At 43.3% G+C, this 24,448-nt stretch overlaps 2 protein-coding genes across 7 annotated transcripts in view; one reads left to right on the top strand and one right to left on the bottom strand.

The window, feature by feature from the left end:
* The first annotated feature begins 1,429 nt into the window (after positions 1-1,429).
* On the top strand, positions 1,430-6,328 carry LOC116253846 (DNA damage-binding protein 2). 2 transcript variants are annotated; one of them, XM_050078130.1, is made up of 11 exons: positions 1,430-1,867; positions 1,950-2,040; positions 2,171-2,298; positions 3,512-3,634; positions 3,829-3,917; positions 4,001-4,121; positions 4,319-4,410; positions 4,759-4,888; positions 5,164-5,412; positions 5,505-5,794; positions 5,892-6,030. In XM_050078130.1, exons 1-10 carry the CDS (start codon positions 1,574-1,576, stop codon positions 5,754-5,756), a joined length of 1,569 nt encoding a protein of 522 aa, XP_049934087.1. In that variant the 5' UTR covers positions 1,430-1,573; the 3' UTR covers positions 5,757-5,794; positions 5,892-6,030. The 2 variants fall into 2 exon arrangements, with proteins under 2 accessions (XP_049934087.1, XP_031484669.1); XM_031628809.2 differs by having other exon boundaries at positions 1,433-1,867; positions 5,505-5,701; positions 5,892-6,328.
* A 615-nt stretch (positions 6,329-6,943) lies between these two features.
* Positions 6,944-24,448, bottom strand: part of LOC116254894 (nuclear pore complex protein NUP88) — a 29,458-nt gene continuing 11,953 nt past the window's right edge. For all 5 annotated transcript variants that reach the window (XM_031630530.2, XM_050078129.1, XM_031630531.2 and 2 more), the window contains exons 5-9: positions 9,807-9,868; positions 9,498-9,705; positions 7,857-8,798; positions 7,437-7,686; positions 6,944-7,336 (exon numbers count right to left, since the gene is read on the bottom strand). In XM_031630530.2, coding sequence (XP_031486390.1) covers positions 7,065-7,336; positions 7,437-7,686; positions 7,857-8,798; positions 9,498-9,705; positions 9,807-9,868 — 1,734 coding nt within the window. In that variant the 3' untranslated portion in view covers positions 6,944-7,064. The remainder of the gene's footprint in view (positions 7,337-7,436; positions 7,687-7,856; positions 8,799-9,497; positions 9,706-9,806; positions 9,869-24,448) is intronic.

Below are 24,448 nucleotides of genomic sequence, written 5' to 3'. Positions count from 1 at the left end.
AGGCTGTTAATGGCCAGCCCAGAGATGTTCTTCCCTAATCTCCCATTCTCGCTTGATAACGTAACTTGGTTGGCTTTCACGAATGTGATCATCGGCCTTGCCTATCTACGCGAAAGCTGTACTCTTTCCTCTGTTTATAAAGTCTTGAAGTGCAGAGGTTGGTGAAAGTTTTCATTCCTAGTTAATTTCCTAATTGCAGCTTGATGCACACACAGAGAGAGAGAGAGAGAGAGAGATGAAAAGCAGCTAGCCTACCTAAAATAATTCTCTCTTTGTTTCTTTTTTTCTCTGGTTGTTGTGGTGCAGTTTCGATTCTCGCAGTCGACTTGCCTTCTCATCGGCCACGTGCGCGTCGCTCTCCCGTTTGTTGGTTTGCTGGAGAGCGGGGGATGAAGCCCCACCGTGGTAGGGGAGCTAGCTATCTAAGGCCCACCCGGCAACCTTCTCCGTCGGGCCGAGCAGCCGCCTAATTTTCGGCCCAAATGCACTCTCCACATGTAGATGCGCAGCTACCAGTACTGTAGGAAGCAATTGATGGATAAAGATAGCGAGCTAGCTACGTTTAAACGCAAGCAAGACAATATATATATAGATACGGCCGTCGGGCCATGGATTAATAGAGAAGCGGCCGCGCGCGCAGAGATATAGAGGAAGCTGCTGCTTCAATCGTATCGCCCTATGGTAATTAATGGCGTGCTTGATGAAATGATATTGGAGGATGATCATATAAATAAATAGTGAAGGGCCGAGGAGAGGAGGATGCGGCAGTTGAAGTTGGAAGATCTTGTTAGCTAGCTGCATGCTGCACCATCATCAAGTGGCATGCTCTGTGCTTTGATTTCCAAGTGATGATGACGTAGGATAAGGAAGGGATCCCCATCTTCATCAACCACCCAACCCTTGTTTCTTCCCCAACGTCCATTTCACACATAGAACCTATATAATATAATACAATGTATACATAGTTCCCCTTTACTTTTCTTTTGGACTTCAGCCTTCAAACTTTTCCTCCCATGTTTTGGTACGGATATCTCTTTAGATCGTCCAGAAGTACAACCTTCTTAAAACATTTTAATATATAACTTTTATCTGTCTCTCTCCACCTTCGAGACACATGACTCGTCTTCTTTCTTCCGTTTGCTCTCTTTTCAAATGTAAGCGTGCTTGCAATTGAAATGGGTCGATTGCATACTTTAGCGAATTTGAATTCAACTACGAAATTGGACGGGGATCTGAGCCGATGCGCTTATTCATCTGATTGACTTTAATCCAAATCCGAATTGAGTGCGATTCAGATTACAAAAAAAAAACCGATATGGGCGTAGCAAGGGCAAGGCCCAACCCTTGGCCGTGCAGCGGCGTCGGATCGGGTCGGATCGGGTCGTGTGGCGGCCATCATTACACGTCGCTCAGTCCCTCCAAAGATTTCCCGCTCTCGTTCTCCCCTTCCAAGTTCCAACCACCGACCTTCCTCCCCTTTTCCTCCGTCCGTTTACCTTCTCCAGTTCTCCTCCTCCCATTTCCTTCTCCAGACAGACGGACGGACAGACAGAGAGACAAACAGACGGACAGGATGGTCGTTTCACGTCGACCGAGGCAGCAGAATTTCCCCAAGTTTCTTGTTGAGAGGGAATCCGATTCAGAGGAGAGCAGCTCCGGCGAAGAAGAAGAAGAAGAATTAGAAAGGGACGAAGACAACGATGACGACGATGGCGTTGGAGTGACAACCCCGCCTTTTTCGCGACCCAGGAGTTCATCGAGATCGAGCGGAAGTGGCTTGACCGCTTTCGAAGAATCGAGGTGGGCTTCGAGAAGGTCGAAGACGGCATTGCCGCCTATCACCATCTCCCTCAAGAAAGTGTGCAAGGTACTGCCTCCACAGTGTTTTCCTTGTGCTTTTTCGGTTTGTTTCTCCTCTCTTCTTTCATGCATCGCTTTTCTTGGTGAAGGTATGCAAAGGGACAGGGCATGAAGCTGGGTTCAGAGGAGCCACCTACATCGATTGCCCTAAAAAGCCGTGCTTCTTGTGTAAGCAGCCTGGTATGGTATTCGTCATCATCTTCTTTGCCCTCAACTTCTAAGTTTGAGTTTTCCTTTTCCCTTTTCCTCTTTCTTTTAGTTCAATGTTCTACATCCGTTAATCGCTGTTTTTTGGGGTCGTTCGGTGAAGGGCACACGACGATCACTTGTCCCCACAGAGTAGCTCCGGAACATGCACTTGTTCCCACCCCAAGAAGGAACTCCAAGAGGCCGTTGGATTACGTGTTCGAACGCCAGCTCAGATGCAACGTCCGTACGGTAACGGCTGCATTCCCCTGTCATGGTCGCTTATGGATGAGATTGTCGATTTCCTCTGAGCTGCTTCCATCCCTCTCTGTGAACTTGTTCACTATCACCTAATTCGCATAGAAGGTCCTGACAACTTCCTCGTTTAACATCAACTTGCATCATATCTGCTCGCCGATCGTTTGCCTTTGAAATAAACGTGCCTATTATAGCTCGAAGACGACGACTACCTTTGTGGCTCAAACGTTCATCCAGCTGATATACTGTTCTGTTTTCGTACTTTTGTTGTCATCGCGAAAAATGGTTTGGTTCTAATTCTCCCTTCACTGCATGTCCAGGTCTGCGTGTCTTTTTGTTTGAATTGGACAAGTCAGACGAGTTCTTGCATCTTGTGGATTGTGTTGTCATACCTCGTAAACTAGTCCATCTGAACTGGTTAACGTACCATAAATAGATGACCAGGAGAAATTTGCTCAGTTTCATTCTAACAGTTAACTTCTCATGCTATGAGTTCCATGGCCAGGGAACATATCATTCTGCACTACTTGTGCTCATATGATTCTATCGAGCCTGTTTCTGCCTTTCAAACTCTCCGTTAAAGAGAACCATATCTGACGCTTATTGATATTGTTATGATAAGCACATTGAGACCTGTATGTTGGAAGAAGGGGGGATGATTATATGTGCGTGTATGCATAAAAGTGTAGTTATGTGCTGTTTACTCAGTTTGTCCATATGATAAAGCTAATATGAGCTTTCACATTGCATTTGGCATGATTTCGAAAATCGGAATTGGTCTTAGCATCTAAGAACCGTCAAGTTTTGTTTGGATGTTTTGTGGACCTATATTTTCTAATCTCTCTAGTATAGGAGTTATAATTGTGCCCAAGATTCTAGAAATTGCATTTGATTACAAATTCAGGTTTCTACAACTTGGGAGCTTTTAAAAGCTTCAGAATTTCAAATAGTTCTGTTTGGTCAGCATGGTGGTGGTATTCCATCGACTTGTCTTAGCGCAAAATGGGAACGATCTTTGTGAGCAATATAATAATGGCCCGTACATTCAATAGGTCAATTTTCCATATCTGGATTAGAGAAATTGTATGATTTCTGTGGTTGGACGTTGGCATCCTAATTTTTATGAGCTTGTATTCATGTGTCCATAAATATGTAAGATGCTGCTGATGAATTCTGCTTGTGGTATATTAATGCAACACTTTTCCAGATCAAGCCAAGATTTGTTATTCCTAATCAAGTGGATTGTGCAATCATCAGATTGCATAGTAGGCGTGTGACATGCCTAGAGTTCCATCCCACCAACAACAAAATTCTCTTATCAGCAGATAAGGTACTGCCACCTTTGTATCTTCTTTCCTCTTGCAAATAAGATTCAACCAAAACAAGCTCACAAGGTTTCATTGTTATCATACAGGTACATACACACATTTATGCTGACATTTTACAGATACTGTGCTACCACACTAGCTATCATTTTTTCTTTAAGTTTTACACCTTTTCTCTTTCTTTGGTTTATGAAACAAGAAAGGACAGCTTGGGATCTGGGATTATAATAGAGTGAGTGAGAAGACAATTTATGACTCAATACATTCCTGTATCCTGAACAGCATGAAGTGAGTCCTCTCTCATATGCCACGTGCTGCTCATCTATAAGCACTTTAGAGAAATGATTGTTACAGTTATTGATTATTTGCAGGTTCAACCCTGTGAATGATGGAACTTTATACACTACATCTGCAGATGGGACCATTAGCTGTACTGATTTGGAAATTGGAATTCCTAATCTCTTGATGGACCTGAATTCTAGTGGGTGGAATGTAATGTTCAGTACTAAATTCTTATTTAATTTAAACCATTTGGGTATGCTTACCACCTTTATTCCTGATCACCACAAAGACACATTTCTCTTCTCCACCCACCCAATTACAGAGAAAAAGACGAGGACCTTTTCAATTTCTTCAAAGCATAAAATGTCTTTTCTGATGAAGTAAGTGGATCGTTGGCTTTCTGATAGGGTCCGGCAAATTGGCGGATGCTACATGGATTGGATATTAACTCAGACAAGCAACTTGTGCTTGTAACAGATAACATTGGATATATCTATATGTGAGTTTCCCTATGTTTCTGCTGTTACTTTGAAAAACTTTCCTGCCATTTGATTTGGATATGATTTTTTTAAACTGCTAGGTTGTGGGCTCACATGATCTTAAAGCTTTACTTAGGCTCTTATCTGTCCTTATTTGGTAGTTGTTTTGGCAATGATGACAGCACCTAGTGCTGAAGCGGGAAAAAGTATGGAGGCAAGCTGGTGCATTATGTTTTCAACTTTTCATAATGATCTATATTGCTTCACTCTCAATGACTTTCTCGATGCCCTTCAGTATTTCAGTTACTTTCGTTCATGTCCAGAAAATTTTTAGGTCCCTAACATGCATACTTTTGTTCGTTGTCTAGGTTGGATCTGCGTTCGAACAAGACAACTGGGGAGCCAATTTTGATTCATAAAAAAGGAACGAAGGTGGTAGGGCTTCACTGCAACCCCCTGCAACCAGACCTGCTCCTTAGCTGTGGCAACGATCACTTCGTGAGTGGATGAAATAGCCAGTATATATTTTGTTTCCCGTTATTGCTGACTTGTAGACTTTTGTGATAGTGTATTCCTTGTGCCGTCTGTTGTGGCGTTTGTATACCACCTGGAGCAATTTAATTCTGTGGGACAACTGACTTTATTGATATTAACGACTGATTTCAATCGCTTTGAGTAGATGTAGACAAAATATGTGCTTTTACTGTTTATGTGTGTCATGGTTGTAAACTATTTTATGTTTTAAGAGGTTCCTGATGATCCATTTTATCCAGGCCCGCATTTGGGATGTACGGCGGTTGGAGGCAGGTTCCTGTATTGAAAGTCTTGTACATGGCCGTGTTGTTAACTCTGCCTATTTTTCTCCACTGACTGGTAATAAAATTCTAACTACCTCTCAAGACAATCGAATTCGTGTATGGGATTCTATTTTCGGTAATTTGGAGCGCCCAAGCAGAGAGATTGTCCATAGTCACGATTTCAACCGGCATCTGACTTGTTTCAGAGCTGAATGGGATCCAAAGGTATTCACTGGAGTTTGCGTATAGATGATCTTTTGTAAAAAAAAAGAGAATTTAAGCAAAATGTTTGATCTCTAAAAGTTTGTCTTTTGCAGGATCCATCAGAATCCCTTGCAGTTATTGGGAGATACATAAGCGAGAACTATAATGGTGTCGCATTGCATCCTATCGATTTCATTGACATTAGTACTGGACAATTAGTCGCTGAGGTTATGGAACCCAGTATCACGACAATCAGTTCGGTGAACAAGCTTCATCCTAGAGAGGACATCATGGCGTCGGGAAGCTCAAGGTTCTTCCTTTTCCCTTTATTTTGGACCTGTATTTGTAAGTGTAATCACTGTTAAAATCTTAGAGAGGATATCATGGCGTCGGGAAGCTCAAGGTTCTTCCTTTTCCCTTTATTTTGGACCTGTATTTGTAAGAATAATCACTGTTAAAATCTTGAACCTTTATGACTTGATTTTGCCTTTGTTTTCTAGGTCTCTCTACGTCTGGAGGCCCAAGGGATTGCAGGAGTCTGACCAAGCTGAAGCTGAAGGACGTGGAGATTTGTCGACTAGGATCTCGTATTGTGGGAAGGATGGGAAGGGAAAGAAGGGCAAGCGGAGTGGTGATGATGATGATGATGATGGTGATAACGATGATGAATTTCCTAGCAAAGCCTCTGGAAGAACTAGATCAAGTTATATTCTAAAAGCTCGTGGAGTCCACGCCTAACTCATGTCGAAGGAACTCTGAAAGGGAAGGACGGTATGATGCGACGTAGGGGAAAAGCTTTGAGAATCATGCATCTTTGTCTGCCTGGAAGGTCATAAGCATGTTCAGGTTCGGAGGTGCAGACTCCCACTTGTTTTACAGGTTCCTAGAGGTGTACTTTTTTTAGTAAATGTCTATATATATATAGTAAATGTCTATATATCTAAATGACTTGGACAAACTATACGATACAACTAACTCTCAAATCTGTTCTTGTGCACCATGATGGCGCAAAACGGAATGTAGAAAACAAACGATATTTGGATGAAAATTATCACCCTCTGTCAAATCCCACTTTTTTTTTTTGTTCCCGGAAAGGTGTTTAGGAATCCTCGTCGGGGATAAAAATGAGTAAGGAACCCATGACGGAGAATTACAAGGTGCGAGAAAACGGTCATCTAAAAGCCCGATATGCTGTCGTTCACCACCATCACGGTGCAGTAAAAATAAACTTGTCCAGGTCCTGTATCCCCGATGACCGTGGGTGTTGAAAATTTGAAATTCCTTAACTGATATTCGGCTGCCAAAACTTCCGTAGTTCGATCTAGTTTTCATAAAAGCAAAAGGTTACTCCGTCCACTTGCTAACTTCAACTGTCGAGAATGGATAAGTTCATTTACTGTGAAACGTATTATCATTTTCACAGACGTTATGTATCCACGGGACTAGATTACTTAGCGGTTAGGAGGAAAAGAAAGGGGGCTTAAGTATTAGTTTCTGTATCTATCCGCTCGACCACCTTTGCACTACACAAGGAAGAATGTGTGAAGCGATGTACAAACAACCCTGTAAGAGCTGCCCCTTCTTAATGGCATTTCCAAAAAAGTCAAGTCAAGATGACATTGCATCCCTGATGGGAAGGCATAAAACATGGCACATAAATGCGCACACAAATTCTACGTCTGTTCTTGCCCCTCCCGTTTCTGTAATGCACCCTCTATAAGTTCGACTTTCTTTGAATTTTCAATGCTGACCTGTGACAGTCTTTCAACTAATGTTTTCAGTGGCAAAACTTGAGCATTTGACGCATGAGCTTTCCTCCTTCCTGCAGTTTGTTTCGGTGAATATGTCATACTGGCTTGCGAGGGCTGAAGGTATCTATGGAGTCTTGCTTCCAAGGCTTCAACAGATGATCGCAACTCATCCAGTTCTTGGTGTGTAAACCTCTCTGCGGAACAAAATGGGTAACAAGTTCCAGTTAGTCTTCCAAAATTAATATTCAAAATAATGGATAGTAGGAGCACGATCATTTCATCCAAGAAAGTTACCAATCTCGGCCTTGAATTCTTTCTCAGCGTTGGTAAGCGGTTTCCACATGACACCAGGCAGGCTTCTGAATCTCTGCAACCGAACCTCCAGCTGCCTGCTCGTCTCAAAAGCCTCTTTCAACTGATTTTTAAAGCGAGAATGACTCTCCTCAATAGTTACAAGTTTCTGGTGGACCTCTTTTAACCGTGCCTGCTGATCATCTGTGGCCTTCTTCAGATGAGCTCCATGATATTTAAGGGAGACATAGACCTGAGTAGCAGCAGCAAATAATTGAAAGAAATCTGTTAATCCAGATCCATGGCATCATCAGGCCACACAAACACATTCATGCTGAAGACATACCACAACAACTAAGCACCAGAATCGTCTACAACTTTCACATGCAATGCCACAATTTACCTTACATTGCCACAAGTTACCTTATGGGCGTACTCCACATATTTTTCATGGAAAAGTTTGAAATAATGATGAAGAGCTGCACGTCCTTCAATAGAATCAGCAGGCAAAGAGCGCAAACTTGCAGAGACCATGGGTATAGGCACGTCCTTCGGACCCTTGAGAAGCTCTTTGCTCATAATTTCCAATGGACCTGTTTCTGATGATTCTTTATGATCAGTGAACTCTAAATCCCTCTCCCCTTCGATAAGAAAGGGTTCCACCAGATCCATGCCACTTACCTTTATCACAAAGCATTCAAAAGAATATGTACAACTTAAAATCCACGAGTTCCCAAATGCATCTGCTAGTGTGACAAAACCAAGAAAACCAGATGAAGTATAGGTTTCACTAGAAAATGTACTGATAATAGGTGTTACGGTAGGAGCTTTTGCAGTGGCATCCTTGCGGGCAACCTGATCAGAAAATGGAAGAAAATGCAGTATTATGGAGTCTACACCACCACCATGGACATAATATATTCTCTCAAGAATGAGAGGATCGCTCACTAGCAACAGTGGGGATTCATTTAACATGTTGGACATCAACGACAAATCCAAGATAGCCAATCTAAAGAGAGGAGGTGTGTATCCCATCCAAGCTGCATCAACCGCCTGAATTAGCTGATCAATTTTCCCATTGTCAGATTGTTGCAAGTTTTGCTCACAAATCATTGCAACTCCAATAACACAGCCAAAATCATCAACACGCAGCCGAGGTGAGCTACCATAGTTCCAGACTGGTTGCAATTCATCGGCAAGGGCATCGATTTCGAGCAGCCCACTACTCCAGGCAGTTGCTATAATAGTATCTTTAAGGATCGTATTGCAAAAAAATGCCAGTGCTTGTCCACGTCCTGCTTGCTGGGCATCATTTTGTTCACTTACTCCATCAGAAGTTTCAGAACATAACCTGCAAAGAGGACCCTGTATTTTTTTTTTTTTTTCAGCTCCCATAGCTTAAGTCATGAACCAACAAAAACAAAGTTAACACAATCAGAGAAAGATGCGTCTAAATAATTGGGCCCAAGGTTATTCATTTAAGCAATGGAAGCACGACTCTCTATTCTTTTGGCAAAGATTGTGGATATTTTTATTTAGATTCTGATTTTTCGAACTAGAAAGGAAGTACCCTTTGTCTATCATCATTCCGAGACTTGTTCACTTCCAAATATGCAAAGTTGTGGTATGAAATTTTTCTAAACAACAACTTCTTAAATGTGCAAGATCAAGGTCTATGCTTTTAAAGCTTCATAGGATTGTATGTGTTAAAGTGTGGTTTCCACAAACTTTTGGACTATGATTTTGAACCCAGGCAGTTCAGATTTGAAAATTTTTTACGACTTTTGACTTTCCGAAAGAAGAAGAAAATAAATCTTGAGTAGCCATTTGATGCCAACAGATACAACAAGTACTATAGTGTATTGGCTCCCAAAGCACACTAACAGGCAAAGACAAGGACGTGTACGTACACATCAGAAATATTATTACCAAGCTAAACACCAAGATGTCATTCATAAATGGGAGCACAAAATTCTAGGTAAGCGACTCATCAAAATCGGCAGTACATCCCTAATGAAAGGCAATATGCAAGCCAGAAGCAAGCTATAGAATTAAGTAGCTCACCTGTAGTGAAAGAGAGGTGCCTATTGGAACATAAGGATGTGCTTTTACTACACCCCCTTCAAGTGATTTATTAGCCAACTCAGGAAAGGTCGATTCTAACCAATTAAGAGCAAGGCTAGCATTATTAACAGCCTTGGAATTGGATGACCTCAAGCCAAAGAGATGGGCATCTTTGTAGATTTCCTGAATAGATGCCAAGCTGTAAATGCTGCCATCATATAATAAAATAAAGTCAATTAGCAATAGTTGATTAGAACAGAAAGGATACTATAAAAAAGAAAGCACATGCCCCAGGAGAAACATAATTACCTTCCGAAAGGAACAATTGGGCAAAGAACATAAATGGATCCATCGCTAAAGAGAAAGAAGATCTGCATAAAGCAAACTTGATAACATTAAAGCATGACTTCAGAAGATGCTTATGAGTTATGACCTAACTGTCAGTTGTGAGTTCAAAGCTGAACTTGGTTAATTTGATAATGGCCAATTTAGGAAATGGAAGAAATAAACACTTTTAAGCAGTGTTATCCGTATCGCACGATACATATCGTAACGATAGGCCTACGGTACACGATATGCTTGTGTATCGTAGGTGTATCGGCTGTATCGTGCGATACGGGGGCCATATCGTACGATACGCTCCAGTACACCCTTGTATCGTACGATACAAGGATAAAATTATTTTTTGTGGTTTTTTACAAAAACACTTTTTTCTCCCTTTTTCTAAACATGTCTAAAAGTTGTCAGAGGGAAAAGTTGTCAGAGGGAAAAGTTTTACTAGTTTTTCTACAAAAATCACCCATTTATATGATAAATCGTCGATTTAGAGGAGAACTTGCTTGTCGATAAGAAAGTTTACTCATGGCCCGTGGGGATGATGGGAACTTGATTGATGATAATCATAATATATTATTTGTTGCAAACTTGTAATGTAATCTAAAACACTTTAAAGTTCTGATGGATGTTTATTATGTTGTTATGAATTTCTTATTTGTCATTTCTAAATGTTCAGTCATCAGTGTTGTTAATATATTATGGCTCATAAATGATGTGATGAGTTTTTTTTTAATATATGTAAAACATGACTTTTTTTAATCAATTTTTTGCTTTTCCTGATTTTACCAATTTTTTCTCTATTTTTTCTAATTTTTAAATATTTTTATGAATTAAAAAATTAATTTACGATACATTACGAGTATATAGGCCGGCCCGATCAATTCACGATACGTTATGCCTTTTATAACATTTATTTTAAGGCATTCTGCATGTATCATGAGATCAGTACAGAGAGTTAGTTATTAAAACTTTAGTAGTATAGATGTTATTTCATATTGACTTGTTTGTTATTGCACTACTATTGCTTGTCAATTTGCTTATCATTGTTGTGAAATGTGAAAGATGCTTAAAATCCAAATCAGTTTACTCCTTGTGTACCTGAGTTAGCAAATTAGCAGCTAATCAGCTATTGTTGTTTATGACATTTTCACAAATAACGTTCTTGGGTTTTTATCAGCAAAGTTGTTTTTTTTTTGGGAAAAATCTTGGGAAAAACTTGGAAAATTTTAAAAATAAAAAAATAAGTATAAATGAAATAAATGAGAAACTAATAGGAAAACATAAATAAAATTATATAACAGTGATAATAGGAATGTTGCAATGATAACAAAAATGATGAAAATAATCTAATTTTAAGTTTATGTTTGAATCCATGATAATATCAATGCTAAAAAGCAGAAAAATTAAAAAATCGCGAAAACATTCGTGATAAATATTTTTTTCCCGATTTTTTCAGAATATCGCAATTTTTTCCCTTTTTTCGTTTTATTATTTTTGACGTTAATATCACAATATTTTCAAAAATATGGCGATACCTGTGACATTGGTTTATGACTGAATTGACTATTATCTACAATGTCACCTATAACTATAACCATGTAGATCCAAACTCCTGTAAATCAGGCCTGATCTTGAGAATACAAATGCTTCAAGAGATACACTCTTGAAGATCCCAACAACTTCAATAGGTAATACACAACCAAACCTCAAACTTGAGGAGAAGATACCAAATCTATTAATCTCAAGAGAAGAATACACAAGAGAGGCCTAAAAGCCTTAACCAAACAAGGGACAACAGTCCCATATATATAGTACAATGAAAGGGAGAGAAGAAGGAGGAGTTGGCTGTTGGGCCAGCTCCAACGGCTAGAAATCTAGCCGTTGGAAGCTGGTCCAACAGCTAGTTCCCTTTTACAAAAAAGGAAAAGGTAAAAATAGAAAAAGAAAAGAAATAAAAAATACATAAAAACGAAAAGGAAGCAAATAAAATAAAATACATAACACCTATGCATACATAGATATTCATATATACAAATCATATATGAAACATATGTATACTTACATAATGTCTAATATTTAAATTCTAACACCCCCCCTCAAACTTACGGTGTGATCACCGAAAGTTTGCCAAGAAGAAACTGAAAACGTGCTGAAGCAAGTGCTTTGGTGAAGAAATCTCCAAGTTGATATTCGGAAGGGACAAAGGATATATCGATTGTTCGGCTAAGATATTCTTCTCTCACATAGTGACAATCCATTTCAATATGCTTCGTCCTTTCATGAAAAGTATGATTGCTAGCAATGTAGATGACACTTTTATTGTCGCAGCAGAGCTTGGTTGCTTCATTTAAGTCAATTCCAATGTCCTTCAATAAGCTTTTTAACCACACAATCTCCATGTGGCCATGGCACGATATTCTGCTTCAGTTGATGATAGAGAGACTTTATTTTGTTTTTTGCACCTCCACGAAATAAGAGAGTCACCTAGAAAAACACAAAAACCGGTGGTGGAATGCCTGTTATTAGGATCTCCACCCCAATCAGCATCAGTATAGGCAATCATATTCAAGTTTGATGAGGATGATAGAAAAAGTCCTTTAGTGATTGTGTGTTTGACATATCGAACAATCCTCAATGCGGCTCCCATGTGTACAGAAGTGGGTCTTTGTTGAAACTGACTTATGACATGTACCGCATGTGATATGTCAGGCCTTGTAATGGATAGATATGTGAGAGCTCCAACCAATTGACGAAATGGAGTGGGATTTTCTAGAATTTCTCCATCATCAATCTTCATCTTTACTCCTAAGGCTTCAGGAGTGTCTACCACCTTGTCATCAGTGATACCTGATCTGCTTATAATGTCATTGGCAAACTTCATTTGTGAGAGTAAGTATCCTCTTCTACTATAAGCTACTTCAATACCAAGAAAATATGTTAGTTTACCCAAATCAGTCATTTCAAATTCATTCTTTAGAAAGTCTTTTACCTGCATAATTCCGTTGGCATCATTACCTGTAATAATCATATCATCTACATATAAAAGTAACACAATTATACCTATAGCAGTATTTTTAACAAACATAGCAGTGTCAGAATAGCATGATTTAAAACCTTGTTTGAACATAACATTGCTAAACATGTCAAACCAAGCTTTTGGAGCTTGTTTCAAGCCATATAATGCCTTTCTAAGATAAAGAACTTTTCCTTGAGGTAAATCAAGCCCAGGGGGTGAATCCATGTATACCTCTTCATTTAAGTATCCATTCAAAAAAGCATTTTTGACATCCAATTGATATATAGACCATTGTTTAATGGAGGCAATGGCAATAAGAGCTCTAACAGAGGTCATACGAGCAACAGGGGCGAAGGTTTCTTCGTAATCAATCCCATATTCTTGGGCATATCCTTTGGCAACAAGTCTAGCTTTGGCGTATCCTTTGGCAATCAATCCCATATCCGCACCGCATTTTGCGCGCATTTGTTTTGGTATCAGAGCCTTGTTCTTCAAACTTCCTTCTGTAAAAGTTTGTATTTTTCATACTCGGATGAACGCTACTATTCAGAAGAATCTTGTTCTTGAACTGTGAGATCGCGTTCAGAAACTGCGAAAGGATCACAAAAGTGGTGTAAGACCCAGGAGGGGCAGTAAGTCCACACCTGTGATATGAGCAGCGTCTGTACGTAAGCTCCATTTAAGGATTAGATTTTATGTCCAGTGACAGGATTCCGATAGTGTTAAATGCAAACCAACAGATTAGAAAAGCTTTAGGAGCTACCCAAGAGATCGACCCCCCCTCTTTAGCGTATGTGTCACCTGCAACTTTCGTCTCCACTGGAAACAGCGGACAGGATATTTGCAAAATTTTAAACATTTTGATAAAACAAAACAATTCCCTTTTGCATCTAGCCTCAAACCCTAGTGATAGCACAACCTTGCAGCAGCTTAGCGCGAAGGTGGATACCCTTATTTCTAGCATAGAAACCTTATCCAAGTCAGTCGCAGAGCTTAAAACCCTCTGCACCCAAGTCAGTAAGGAAGAAGGCAAGCAGGACGACCTCCTTGAAAGCATAACGAAGAAATTATCCGGTCTTTCTTTGGGAAAACCAACCCCGAAAGCAAGAGGAAAGCTTAAGATGCACGTAGATCCCTACGACATCTTAAAGCAAGAAAAAGAAAGGGCGAAACCACCAACCTCATCAACATGAGTACTCGCTTTTCCTCCTCACGGCCCGGAGTCAGCACACAAACCGTGGCCTCTACATCAAACTCTACCGCGGAGTTTGACGACCAAATTAGGTCTTACAGAGAAGACCAGCGGCGGAGGCACAACCTCCAGAGGAACGTCAACAGGATTCTCAGACGACGTCCTCAGACAGAGGTACTGGAACAGTACCTCCAACCAGAGGCACAGTTGCAGCGATCGCTCAGAGATCGTGCAACCATGGTACCTGCAGAGGTACTCTATAGCTCCCGACGGGACTCAAACCAGCACAGGGTGTATACACACCTCTCTGAGGAAGCTATCTCATGCCTCGACGGCCAGCAGATCGACCGTCAGTTCATCCAACCGGAAAGTTTCAGAACTCTCCAACAAGAGGATTTCCGGTTTATTCACATCGGTCTTGCCCAAGTTAGACTTCAGATCTTGCATAGACAAGATGAAGGGACGCAAGCTTTGCTCGTGTTCAGAGACACGAGATGGCAAGATGACCGACAGGTCTTTGCCACCATGGAGATCGACTTGTCAAGCGGGACACAGATAACATTTATCATTCCCGACACAATAATGACTATTGGAGACTTCTTCCGAAGTTTCCAGATTTCCATACAGACACGCGGATACGATTCCTGGAGAAATGGCGAAGCCAATCTTATCCTTACGCGTGGACTGATCGGGCGCCTATCAAATACGCCCAACATGGCTTTCAATTACCAAATAGGCCATGTCACGGACTATCTGACAAGCCATGGAGTCACGGCATTGCCAGGTAGAAGGATGACGACAGAGTCTATCCGAGGACTCGACTGGGAAATACGAAATACTACCATTAACGTCCCAGTAGTACCGAGATCTCTGTCATCTCGCACTCTATCAGACGGAAGAATCTCCCTCAGATTCGGGGATTATCAAGCTAGACCAGCCATCACCGAAGGAGATCAGGCGGAAGGAGTGCAACAAACGCCCAAAGAGGAACAACTTTTTGTCCTCCTGGCAGAAGCAGATGCAGACAGAGGTACTGGAACAATACCTCCAACCAGAGGCACAGTTGCAGCGATCGCTCAGAGATCGTTCAACCATGGTACCTGCAGAGGTACTCTATAGCTCCCGACGGGACTCAAACCAGCACAGGGTGTATACACACCTCTCTGAGGAAGCTATCTCATGCCTCGACGGTCAGCAGATCGACCGTCAATTCATCCAACCGGAAAGTTTCAGAACTCTCCAACAAGAGGATTTCCGGTTTATTCACATTGGCCTTGCCCAAGTTAGACTTCAGATCTTGCACAGGCAAGATGAAGGAACGCAGGCCTTACTCGTGTTCAGAGACACGAGATGGCAAGATGACCGACAGGTCTTTGCCACCATGGAGATCGACTTGTCAAGCGGGACACAGATAACGTTTATCATTCCCGACACGATAATGACCATTGGAGACTTCTTCCGAAGTTTCCAGATTTCCATACAGACACGCGGATACGATTCTTGGAGAAATGGCGAAGCCAATCTTATCCTGACGCGTGGACTGATCGGGCGCTTATCAAATACGCCCAACATGGCTTTCAATTACCAAATAGGCCATGTCACGGACTATCTGACAAGCCATGGAGTCACGGCATTGCCAGGTAGAAGGATGACGACAGAGTCTATCCGAGGACTCGACTGGGAAATACGAAATACTACCATTAACGTCCCAGTAGTACCGAGATCTCTGTCATCTCGCACTCTATCAGACGGAAGAATCTCCCTCAGATTCGGGGATTATCAAGCTAGACCAGCCATCACCGAAGGAGATCAGGCGGAAGGAGTGCAACAAACGCCCAAAGAGGAACAACTTTTTGTCCTCCTGGCAGAAGCAGATGCAGACGATGAAGCCAAAGATGAATACGATGAAGAACTCGCGTATCTGCAATCTTTTGACGAAGGGATTCCAGAGGAGTTCACAAACCCCTTTGCAACAGAAGAACACATCTTCGTCAGCAACATGGAGTATCCATCTATGGATTCTCTCAGAGAGGCGCTCAAGGCCTCTGAGTCGGAACAAGCCGACATGGATTACCCGACCATGCGACCAAAGGAGACGCTATTAGCATCCTCATCAGCAACATCGGTGTATAATCCTCGGTCCTACGACCCTGCAAGCATGGATACCCCCATTGAATATCCCAGGGTACCCGCCAGCAACAGGAAGGACACCCCCCATTAAACCTATGTTCGAAGGTCACTACAGACCGACAAAATTCAAGGGGAAAAGTTTCAGTGAAAACTGGAACTTGCCATCTGCCCAAACCGAAGCAGGAGCTATACTGGTAATTCCACAGGAGGTGGGATTATTCGAAGAAGTCTTCGAAAGGTGGGCATCTGTCACCAGAAACCTGTGTCAAGCAAAAGACTTCACAGATGCACAGGAAAAGGCAGATTTTATTGAAAATCTGATGGGACAAGACGAGAAGCATTTCTGGGCTTCTTGGAGAATGTCATACCCAACAGAGTATGCGGGTATGATAGGAATTGGCCTCGGACGTGAAGGAACAAACAACATCCTTGGTCAAATCCGAGTGGTCTTCTCACTAGAAGACCCAACACAAGGCACCACTGGCATTCAGGACCAAGCAATGCGTGACCTTGACCAACTGCAGTGCCGAAGCATGAAGGACATCCTGCCCTTCCTCAACGACTACTGGCATTTAGCAGCAAAATCTGGGAGAGCTTGGATGAACACCGAGCTATCGGAAAAAATATGGGGAAAACTCCCAGGAGAGCTAGGAGCACGAATCAAGGCGGAATTCGACAAACGATACCCAACAGTTTCTGTTGGCCTATTCGCTCGTGTCCTGTTCATCTACAAGTACTTGGAACAGGAATGCAAGGAGTCTGCCTACAGGAGATCCCTCAGAGATATCTCCTTCTGCTCTCAAATACCCATCCCAGGGTATTACAAGCAGTCGGCCCCTAGAAGAAAATATGGATTCAGGAAATCTACAACCTACAAAGGGAAGCCGCATGCTAGCCACGCCAAAATTGAGAAGAGAAAGCACTTAATCCGAAGCAAGAAATGTAAGTGCTACCTTTGTGGCGAAGAAGGACATTTTGCCCGAGAATGTCCTAGCGAAAAAAGGAATATCAAGCGAACCGCTGTGTTCGAAGGGCTAGAACTCCCAGAGGACTACACGATAGTCTCTGTTGAAGAAGGAGAGACAGATAGCGACGCAATCTACACTGTCTCCGAAAACGAGGATGGACCGCACCAGCTGAACACGCTATTCGTGTTTATTCAAGAACCCTGCTACCCCGGCATCAAACGCCTCGGCGCAGATAAGCTGAACAGCTACCGGCCATCAATCATGCTGCCCTATGAACAGATGATCTGCAAGCATGAGTGGACCTTCTATCAGGAGGTCGAGAACCCAAAGTGCGTCTGCTGTCCCAGGCAAGCCGCACAAAGGGAACGCATGAACTGCTCTAAGTGTGGGATAGTCTGCTGCAGCATGTGCAGCATGCACTACTTCGATGTCAAAATCGAAGTACAGCCTGTTGGACCCGTCTACACCAACAAAGGCGTCAAGAACACAAGAGCATTTATCAGGGCTCAGCAAGAGTACCTGAACTGGGCGGATGACGAACGACTCCGCCTGCTTAAAAGGCTTCAGCATTACGAGACCATAGAGCTGGGAGAAGACCTCCAACGAGATCTTGACGAGCTTAACGCTAAGCCTATCCCCGGGACTGGAAAAGGGAAAGCCAAGGTAACCAGCCCCTTGAAGGTTCCTCTTGGCAGCAAAATGCAGAAGATGACTAAACAAAAGCCAATAGTCATCCACGAGCAAGAAGAAACCTGGCACGAGCTAGCAGAAGCAGGAGAACCCACGCTCGTCCCGGTCACTACAAAGATGACTAAATTAGTCATCTCAGAAGAAGAAGAACAGAAGGGCACATCAGAACCTTCTTCTTCAGGAAGGATCACTGAAGAATTCACCTTCCTCCCTGCCCCTGCAGCGCCAGTCACCGAAACTATCACCCCTGTGACCCCTGCAGAGGCGTCCCCACAAACCATCCTCATGTATCATCAGAGTGCTGCGGAGTGTGGTGGGCGCCGGCAAAAATCACCTTCCTCCCTGCCCCTGCAGCGCCAGTCACAGAAACTATCACCCCTGTGACCCCTGCAGAGGCGTCCCCACAAACCATCCTCATGTATCATCAGAGTGCTGCGGAGTGTGGTGGGCGCCGGCAAAAATTACCAATCCGCAGAAAACTTTCCGAGCAAGAACCTTTGAATGAACCAGACAGCGATCAGTACCCACTGATATGTCTTGATGAAAGGATCTGCTCAACTACAGGCAAAGTCATCAAAAACAGCCTGTACAACATGGTGATCACCTTACAAATCCCAGAGATCCCAGAGTTCAAGGTGACAGCCATTCTAGATACCGGTGCATCAACCTGCTGCATCGATGAGAGTACCATTCCTAAGGAAGCAGTCGAGCAAAGCGCCTACACAGCAAACTTCACAGGCGTCAACTCAGTTCAATCCTCGTCAAAAAGACTGAAAAATGGAAGAATGAGTATTGGGACCAATCTATTTTACATTCCTTATACTTATGCCTCCATGAAACTTGGAGGAGAGATCCAGAAGATACTAGGCTGCAACTTCATCAGATCAATGAAGGGAGGAATGAGGATTGAAGGTGATGAAATCACCTTCTACAAGAATGTGACTAAAATACAGTCACAACAAACGGCGAAGATAGCATATCTCGAAGAAGACACAATTGAAGACGAGAATGACTATCTACTATTGAAAGAACAGATCTTCTACGCCGAAGCAGCTACAACCATCAACTTTTCTGAAAAATTCAAACCTATGATGGAAAAGCTAGCACAAGCAGGGTTCATTGGCGAAAACCCCCTGCAACACTGGTCGAAGAACCAGGTAACTTGCACCATCACACTGAAAAACCCTGACTTCATTATCGAAGACAGACCTCTGAAGCAAGTTACACCAGCAATGAAGGAGACGTACGAAAAGCACATCAACGCCCTCCTAAAACTAAAGGTAATACGTCCCTCAAGCTCAAAACACAGAACGGTGGCGATCATCGTTCATTCAGGGACTACTCAAGATCCAAAGACAGGTATTGTCACAAAAGGAAAAGAGCGACTTGTTTTCAATTACAAGCGCCTTAACGACAATACTGAGAAGGATCAGTATTCGCTGCCAGGAATTAATTCCATTATCAAGAAGGTGCCAGGCAGCAAGGTGTACTCCAAATTTGATCTGAAGAGCGGCTTCCACCAGGTAATGATGAATCCAGAATCCGTGCCGCTAACAGCTTTTTGGGTACCACAGGGCTTGTTCGAATGGCTAGTGATGCCATTTGGTTTAAAGAACGCCCCTGCAATTTTCCAGCGCAAGATGGACAACGTTTTTAAAGGGACGGAACAATTCATTGCAGTGTATATCGATGATATACTTGTCTTCTCCCAAAACGAGGATGCACACGTTAAACACCTACGTGTGATGCTGGAAAGATGTGAAGAACATGGGCTTGTCCTTAGCCCATCAAAAATGATGATTGGGCAACGCAAAATTGAATTTTTAGGAGCTATCATCGGACAAGGAGAGGTTCGACTCCAGCCCAACATCATTAAGAAGGTCCTAGAAAAGGCGGACCATGAGCTAGAAACAAAGACTGGCCTTCGTTCCTGGCTCGGAATTCTCAACTATGCCAGAAATTTTATCCCTAATTTAGGGAAATCACTAGCTCCCCTCTATGCAAAGACCAGTGCTACTGGAGAAAGGAGGATGAACCAACAAGATTGGTTGCTAGTGAAACAAATCAAGGAGCAGGTGCAAAACCTGCCACCACTAACAGTACCACCAGAAGGAGCAGCGATGGTACTGGAAACAGACGGCTGCATGGACGGATGGGGAGGAGTAATCAAATGGAAACCTCAACAGTTTGATCCCCGGTCTTTAGAGAAACCCTGTGCCTATGCCAGCGGGAAGTTTTCCCCTCCTAAGTCCTCTATAGACGCTGAGATACACGCCGTCATGAACTCCCTAGAGTCCTTAAAGCTCTACTATTTGGAGTCCAAAAGCCTGCTAATCAGAACCGATTGTCAGGCGATAATTTCCTTCTTTAACAAAACTCAAGTTAATAAACCATCAAGGGTCCGGTGGGTCGCTTTTGTCGACTTCATTACTGGTTTGGGCATCCTAGTGGTTTTTGAACACATAGAAGGAAAAGAGAATGTCCTCGCAGACAGTCTATCATCTCATGCCTCGACGGTCAGCAGATCGACCATCAATTCATCCAACCGGAAAGTTTCAGAACTCTCCAACAAGAGGATTTCCGGTTTATTCACATTGGCCTTGCCCAAGTTAGACTTCAGATCTTGCACAGGCAAGATGAAGGAACGCAGGCCTTACTCGTGTTCAGAGACACGAGATGGCAAGATGACCGACAGGTCTTTGCCACCATGGAGATCGACTTGTCAAGCGGGACACAGATAACGTTTATCATTCCCGACACGATAATGACCATTGGAGACTTCTTCCGAAGTTTCCAGATTTCCATACAGACACGCGGATACGATTCTTGGAGAAATGGCGAAGCCAATCTTATCCTGACGCGTGGACTGATCGGGCGCTTATCAAATACGCCCAACATGGCTTTCAATTACCAAATAGGCCATGTCACGGACTATCTGACAAGCCATGGAGTCACGGCATTGCCAGGTAGAAGGATGACGACAGAGTCTATCCGAGGACTCGACCGGGAAATACGAAATACTACCATTAACGTCCCAGTAGTACCAAGATCCCTGTCATCCCGCACTCTATCAGACGGAAGAATCTCCCTCAGATTCGGGGATTATCAAGCTAGACCAGCCATCACCGAAGGAGATCAGGCGGAAGGAGTGCAACAAGCGCCCAAAGAGGAACAACTTTTTGTCCTCCTGGCAGAAGCAGATGCAGACGATGAAGCCAAAGATGAATACGATGAAGAACTCGCGTATCTGCAATCTTTTGACGAAGGGATTCCAGAGGAGTTCACAAACCCCTTTGCAACAGAAGAACACATCTTCGTCAGCAACATGGAGTATCCATCTATGGATTCTCTCAGAGAGGCGCTCAAGGCCTCTGAGTCGGAACAAGCCGACATGGATTACCCGACCATGCAACCAAAGGAGACGCTATTAGCATCCTCATCAGCAACATCGGTGTATAATCCTCGGTCCTACGACCCTGCAAGCATGGATACCCCCATGAATATCCCAGGGTACCCGCCAGCAACAGGAAGAACACCCCCCATTAAACCTATGTTCGAAGGTCACTACAGACCGACAAAATTCAAGGGGAAAAGTTTCAGTGAAAACTGGAACTTGCCATCTGCCCAAACCGAAGCAGGAGCTATACTGGTAATCCCACAGGAGGTGGGATTATTCGAAGAAGTCTTCGAAAGGTGGGCATCTGTCACCAGAAACCTGTGTCAAGCAAAAGACTTCACAGATGCACAGGAAACTTTTCCAAGTTTTTGGGACCAATCTATTTTACATTCCTTATACTTATGCCCTTTCCATGAAACTTGGAGGAGAGATCCAGATGATACTAGGCTGCAACTTCATCAGATCAATGAAGGGAGGAATGAGGATTGAAGGTGGCAACGCAAAATTGAATTTTTAGGAGCTATCATCGGACAAGGAGAGGTTCGACTCCAGCCCAACATCATTAAGAAGGTCCTAGAAAAGGCGGACCATGAGCTAGAAACAAAGACTGGCCTTCGTTCCTGGCTCGGAATTCTCAACTATGCCAGAAATTTTATCCCTAATTTAGGGAAATCACTAGCTCCCCTCTATGCAAAGACCAGTGCTACTGGAGAAAGGAGGATGAACCAACAAGATTGGTTGCTAGTGAAACAAATCAAGGAGCAGGTGCAAAACCTGCCACCACTAACAGTACCACCAGAAGGAGCAGCGATGGTACTGGAAACAGACGGCTGCATGGACGGATGGGGAGGAGTAATCAAATGGAAACCTCAACAGTTTGATCCCCGGTCTTTAGAGAAACCCTGTGCCTATGCCAGCGGGAAGTTTTCCCCTCCTAAGTCCTCTATAGACGCTGAGATACACGCCGTCATGAACTCCCTAGAGTCCTTAAAGCTCTACTATTTGGAGTCCAAAAGCCTGCTAATCAGAACCGATTGCCAGGCGATAATTTCCTTCTTTAACAAAACTCAAGTTAATAAACCATCAAGGGTCCGGTGGGTCGCTTTTGTCGACTTCATTACTGGTTTGGGCATCCTAGTGGTTTTTGAACACATAGAAGGAAAAGAGAATGTCCTCGCAGACAGTCTATCATCTCATGCCTCGACGGTCAGCAGATCGACCGTCAATTCATCCAACCGGAAAGTTTCAGAACTCTCCAACAAGAGGATTTCCGGTTTATTCACATTGGCCTTGCCCAAGTTAGACTTCAGATCTTGCACAGGCAAGATGAAGGAACGCAGGCCTTACTCGTGTTCAGAGACACGAGATGGCAAGATGACCGACAGGTCTTTGCCACCATGGAGATCGACTTGTCAAGCGGGACACAGATAACGTTTATCATTCCCGACACGATAATGACCATTGGAGACTTCTTCCGAAGTTTCCAGATTTCCATACAGACACGCGGATACGATTCTTGGAGAAATGGCGAAGCCAATCTTATCCTGACGCGTGGACTGATCGGGCGCTTATCAAATACGCCCAACATGGCTTTCAATTACCAAATAGGCCATGTCACGGACTATCTGACAAGCCATGGAGTCACGGCATTGCCAGGTAGAAGGATGACGACAGAGTCTATCCGAGGACTCGACCGGGAAATACGAAATACTACCATTAACGTCCCAGTAGTACCAAGATCCCTGTCATCCCGCACTCTATCAGACGGAAGAATCTCCCTCAGATTCGGGGATTATCAAGCTAGACCAGCCATCACCGAAGGAGATCAGGCGGAAGGAGTGCAACAAGCGCCCAAAGAGGAACAACTTTTTGTCCTCCTGGCAGAAGCAGATGCAGACGATGAAGCCAAAGATGAATACGATGAAGAACTCGCGTATCTGCAATCTTTTGACGAAGGGATTCCAGAGGAGTTCACAAACCCCTTTGCAACAGAAGAACACATCTTCGTCAGCAACATGGAGTATCCATCTATGGATTCTCTCAGAGAGGCGCTCAAGGCCTCTGAGTCGGAACAAGCCGACATGGATTACCCGACCATGCAACCAAAGGAGACGCTATTAGCATCCTCATCAGCAACATCGGTGTATAATCCTCGGTCCTACGACCCTGCAAGCATGGATACCCCCATGAATATCCCAGGGTACCCGCCAGCAACAGGAAGGACACCCCCCATTAAACCTATGTTCGAAGGTCACTACAGACCGACAAAATTCAAGGGGAAAAGTTTCAGTGAAAACTGGAACTTGCCATCTGCCCAAACCGAAGCAGGAGCTATACTGGTAATCCCACAGGAGGTGGGATTATTCGAAGAAGTCTTCGAAAGGTGGGCATCTGTCACCAGAAACCTGTGTCAAGCAAAAGACTTCACAGATGCACAGGAAACTTTTCCAAGTTTTTGGGACCAATCTATTTTACATTCCTTATACTTATGCCCTTTCCATGAAACTTGGAGGAGAGATCCAGATGATACTAGGCTGCAACTTCATCAGATCAATGAAGGGAGGAATGAGGATTGAAGGTGGCAACGCAAAATTGAATTTTTAGGAGCTATCATCGGACAAGGAGAGGTTCGACTCCAGCCCAACATCATTAAGAAGGTCCTAGAAAAGGCGGACCATGAGCTAGAAACAAAGACTGGCCTTCGTTCCTGGCTCGGAATTCTCAACTATGCCAGAAATTTTATCCCTAATTTAGGGAAATCACTAGCTCCCCTCTATGCAAAGACCAGTGCTACTGGAGAAAGGAGGATGAACCAACAAGATTGGTTGCTAGTGAAACAAATCAAGGAGCAGGTGCAAAACCTGCCACCACTAACAGTACCACCAGAAGGAGCAGCGATGGTACTGGAAACAGACGGCTGCATGGACGGATGGGGAGGAGTAATCAAATGGAAACCTCAACAGTTTGATCCCCGGTCTTTAGAGAAACCCTGTGCCTATGCCAGCGGGAAGTTTTCCCCTCCTAAGTCCTCTATAGACGCTGAGATACACGCCGTCATGAACTCCCTAGAGTCCTTAAAGCTCTACTATTTGGAGTCCAAAAGCCTGCTAATCAGAACCGATTGCCAGGCGATAATTTCCTTCTTTAACAAAACTCAAGTTAATAAACCATCAAGGGTCCGGTGGGTCGCTTTTGTCGACTTCATTACTGGTTTGGGCATCC

The sequence above is a fragment of the Nymphaea colorata genome, chromosome 5 (genome assembly GCF_008831285.2).
Source record: "Nymphaea colorata isolate Beijing-Zhang1983 chromosome 5, ASM883128v2, whole genome shotgun sequence".
NCBI lineage: Eukaryota > Viridiplantae > Streptophyta > Magnoliopsida > Nymphaeales > Nymphaeaceae > Nymphaea > Nymphaea colorata.
This window is presented reverse-complemented; position numbering and strand designations above follow the sequence as displayed.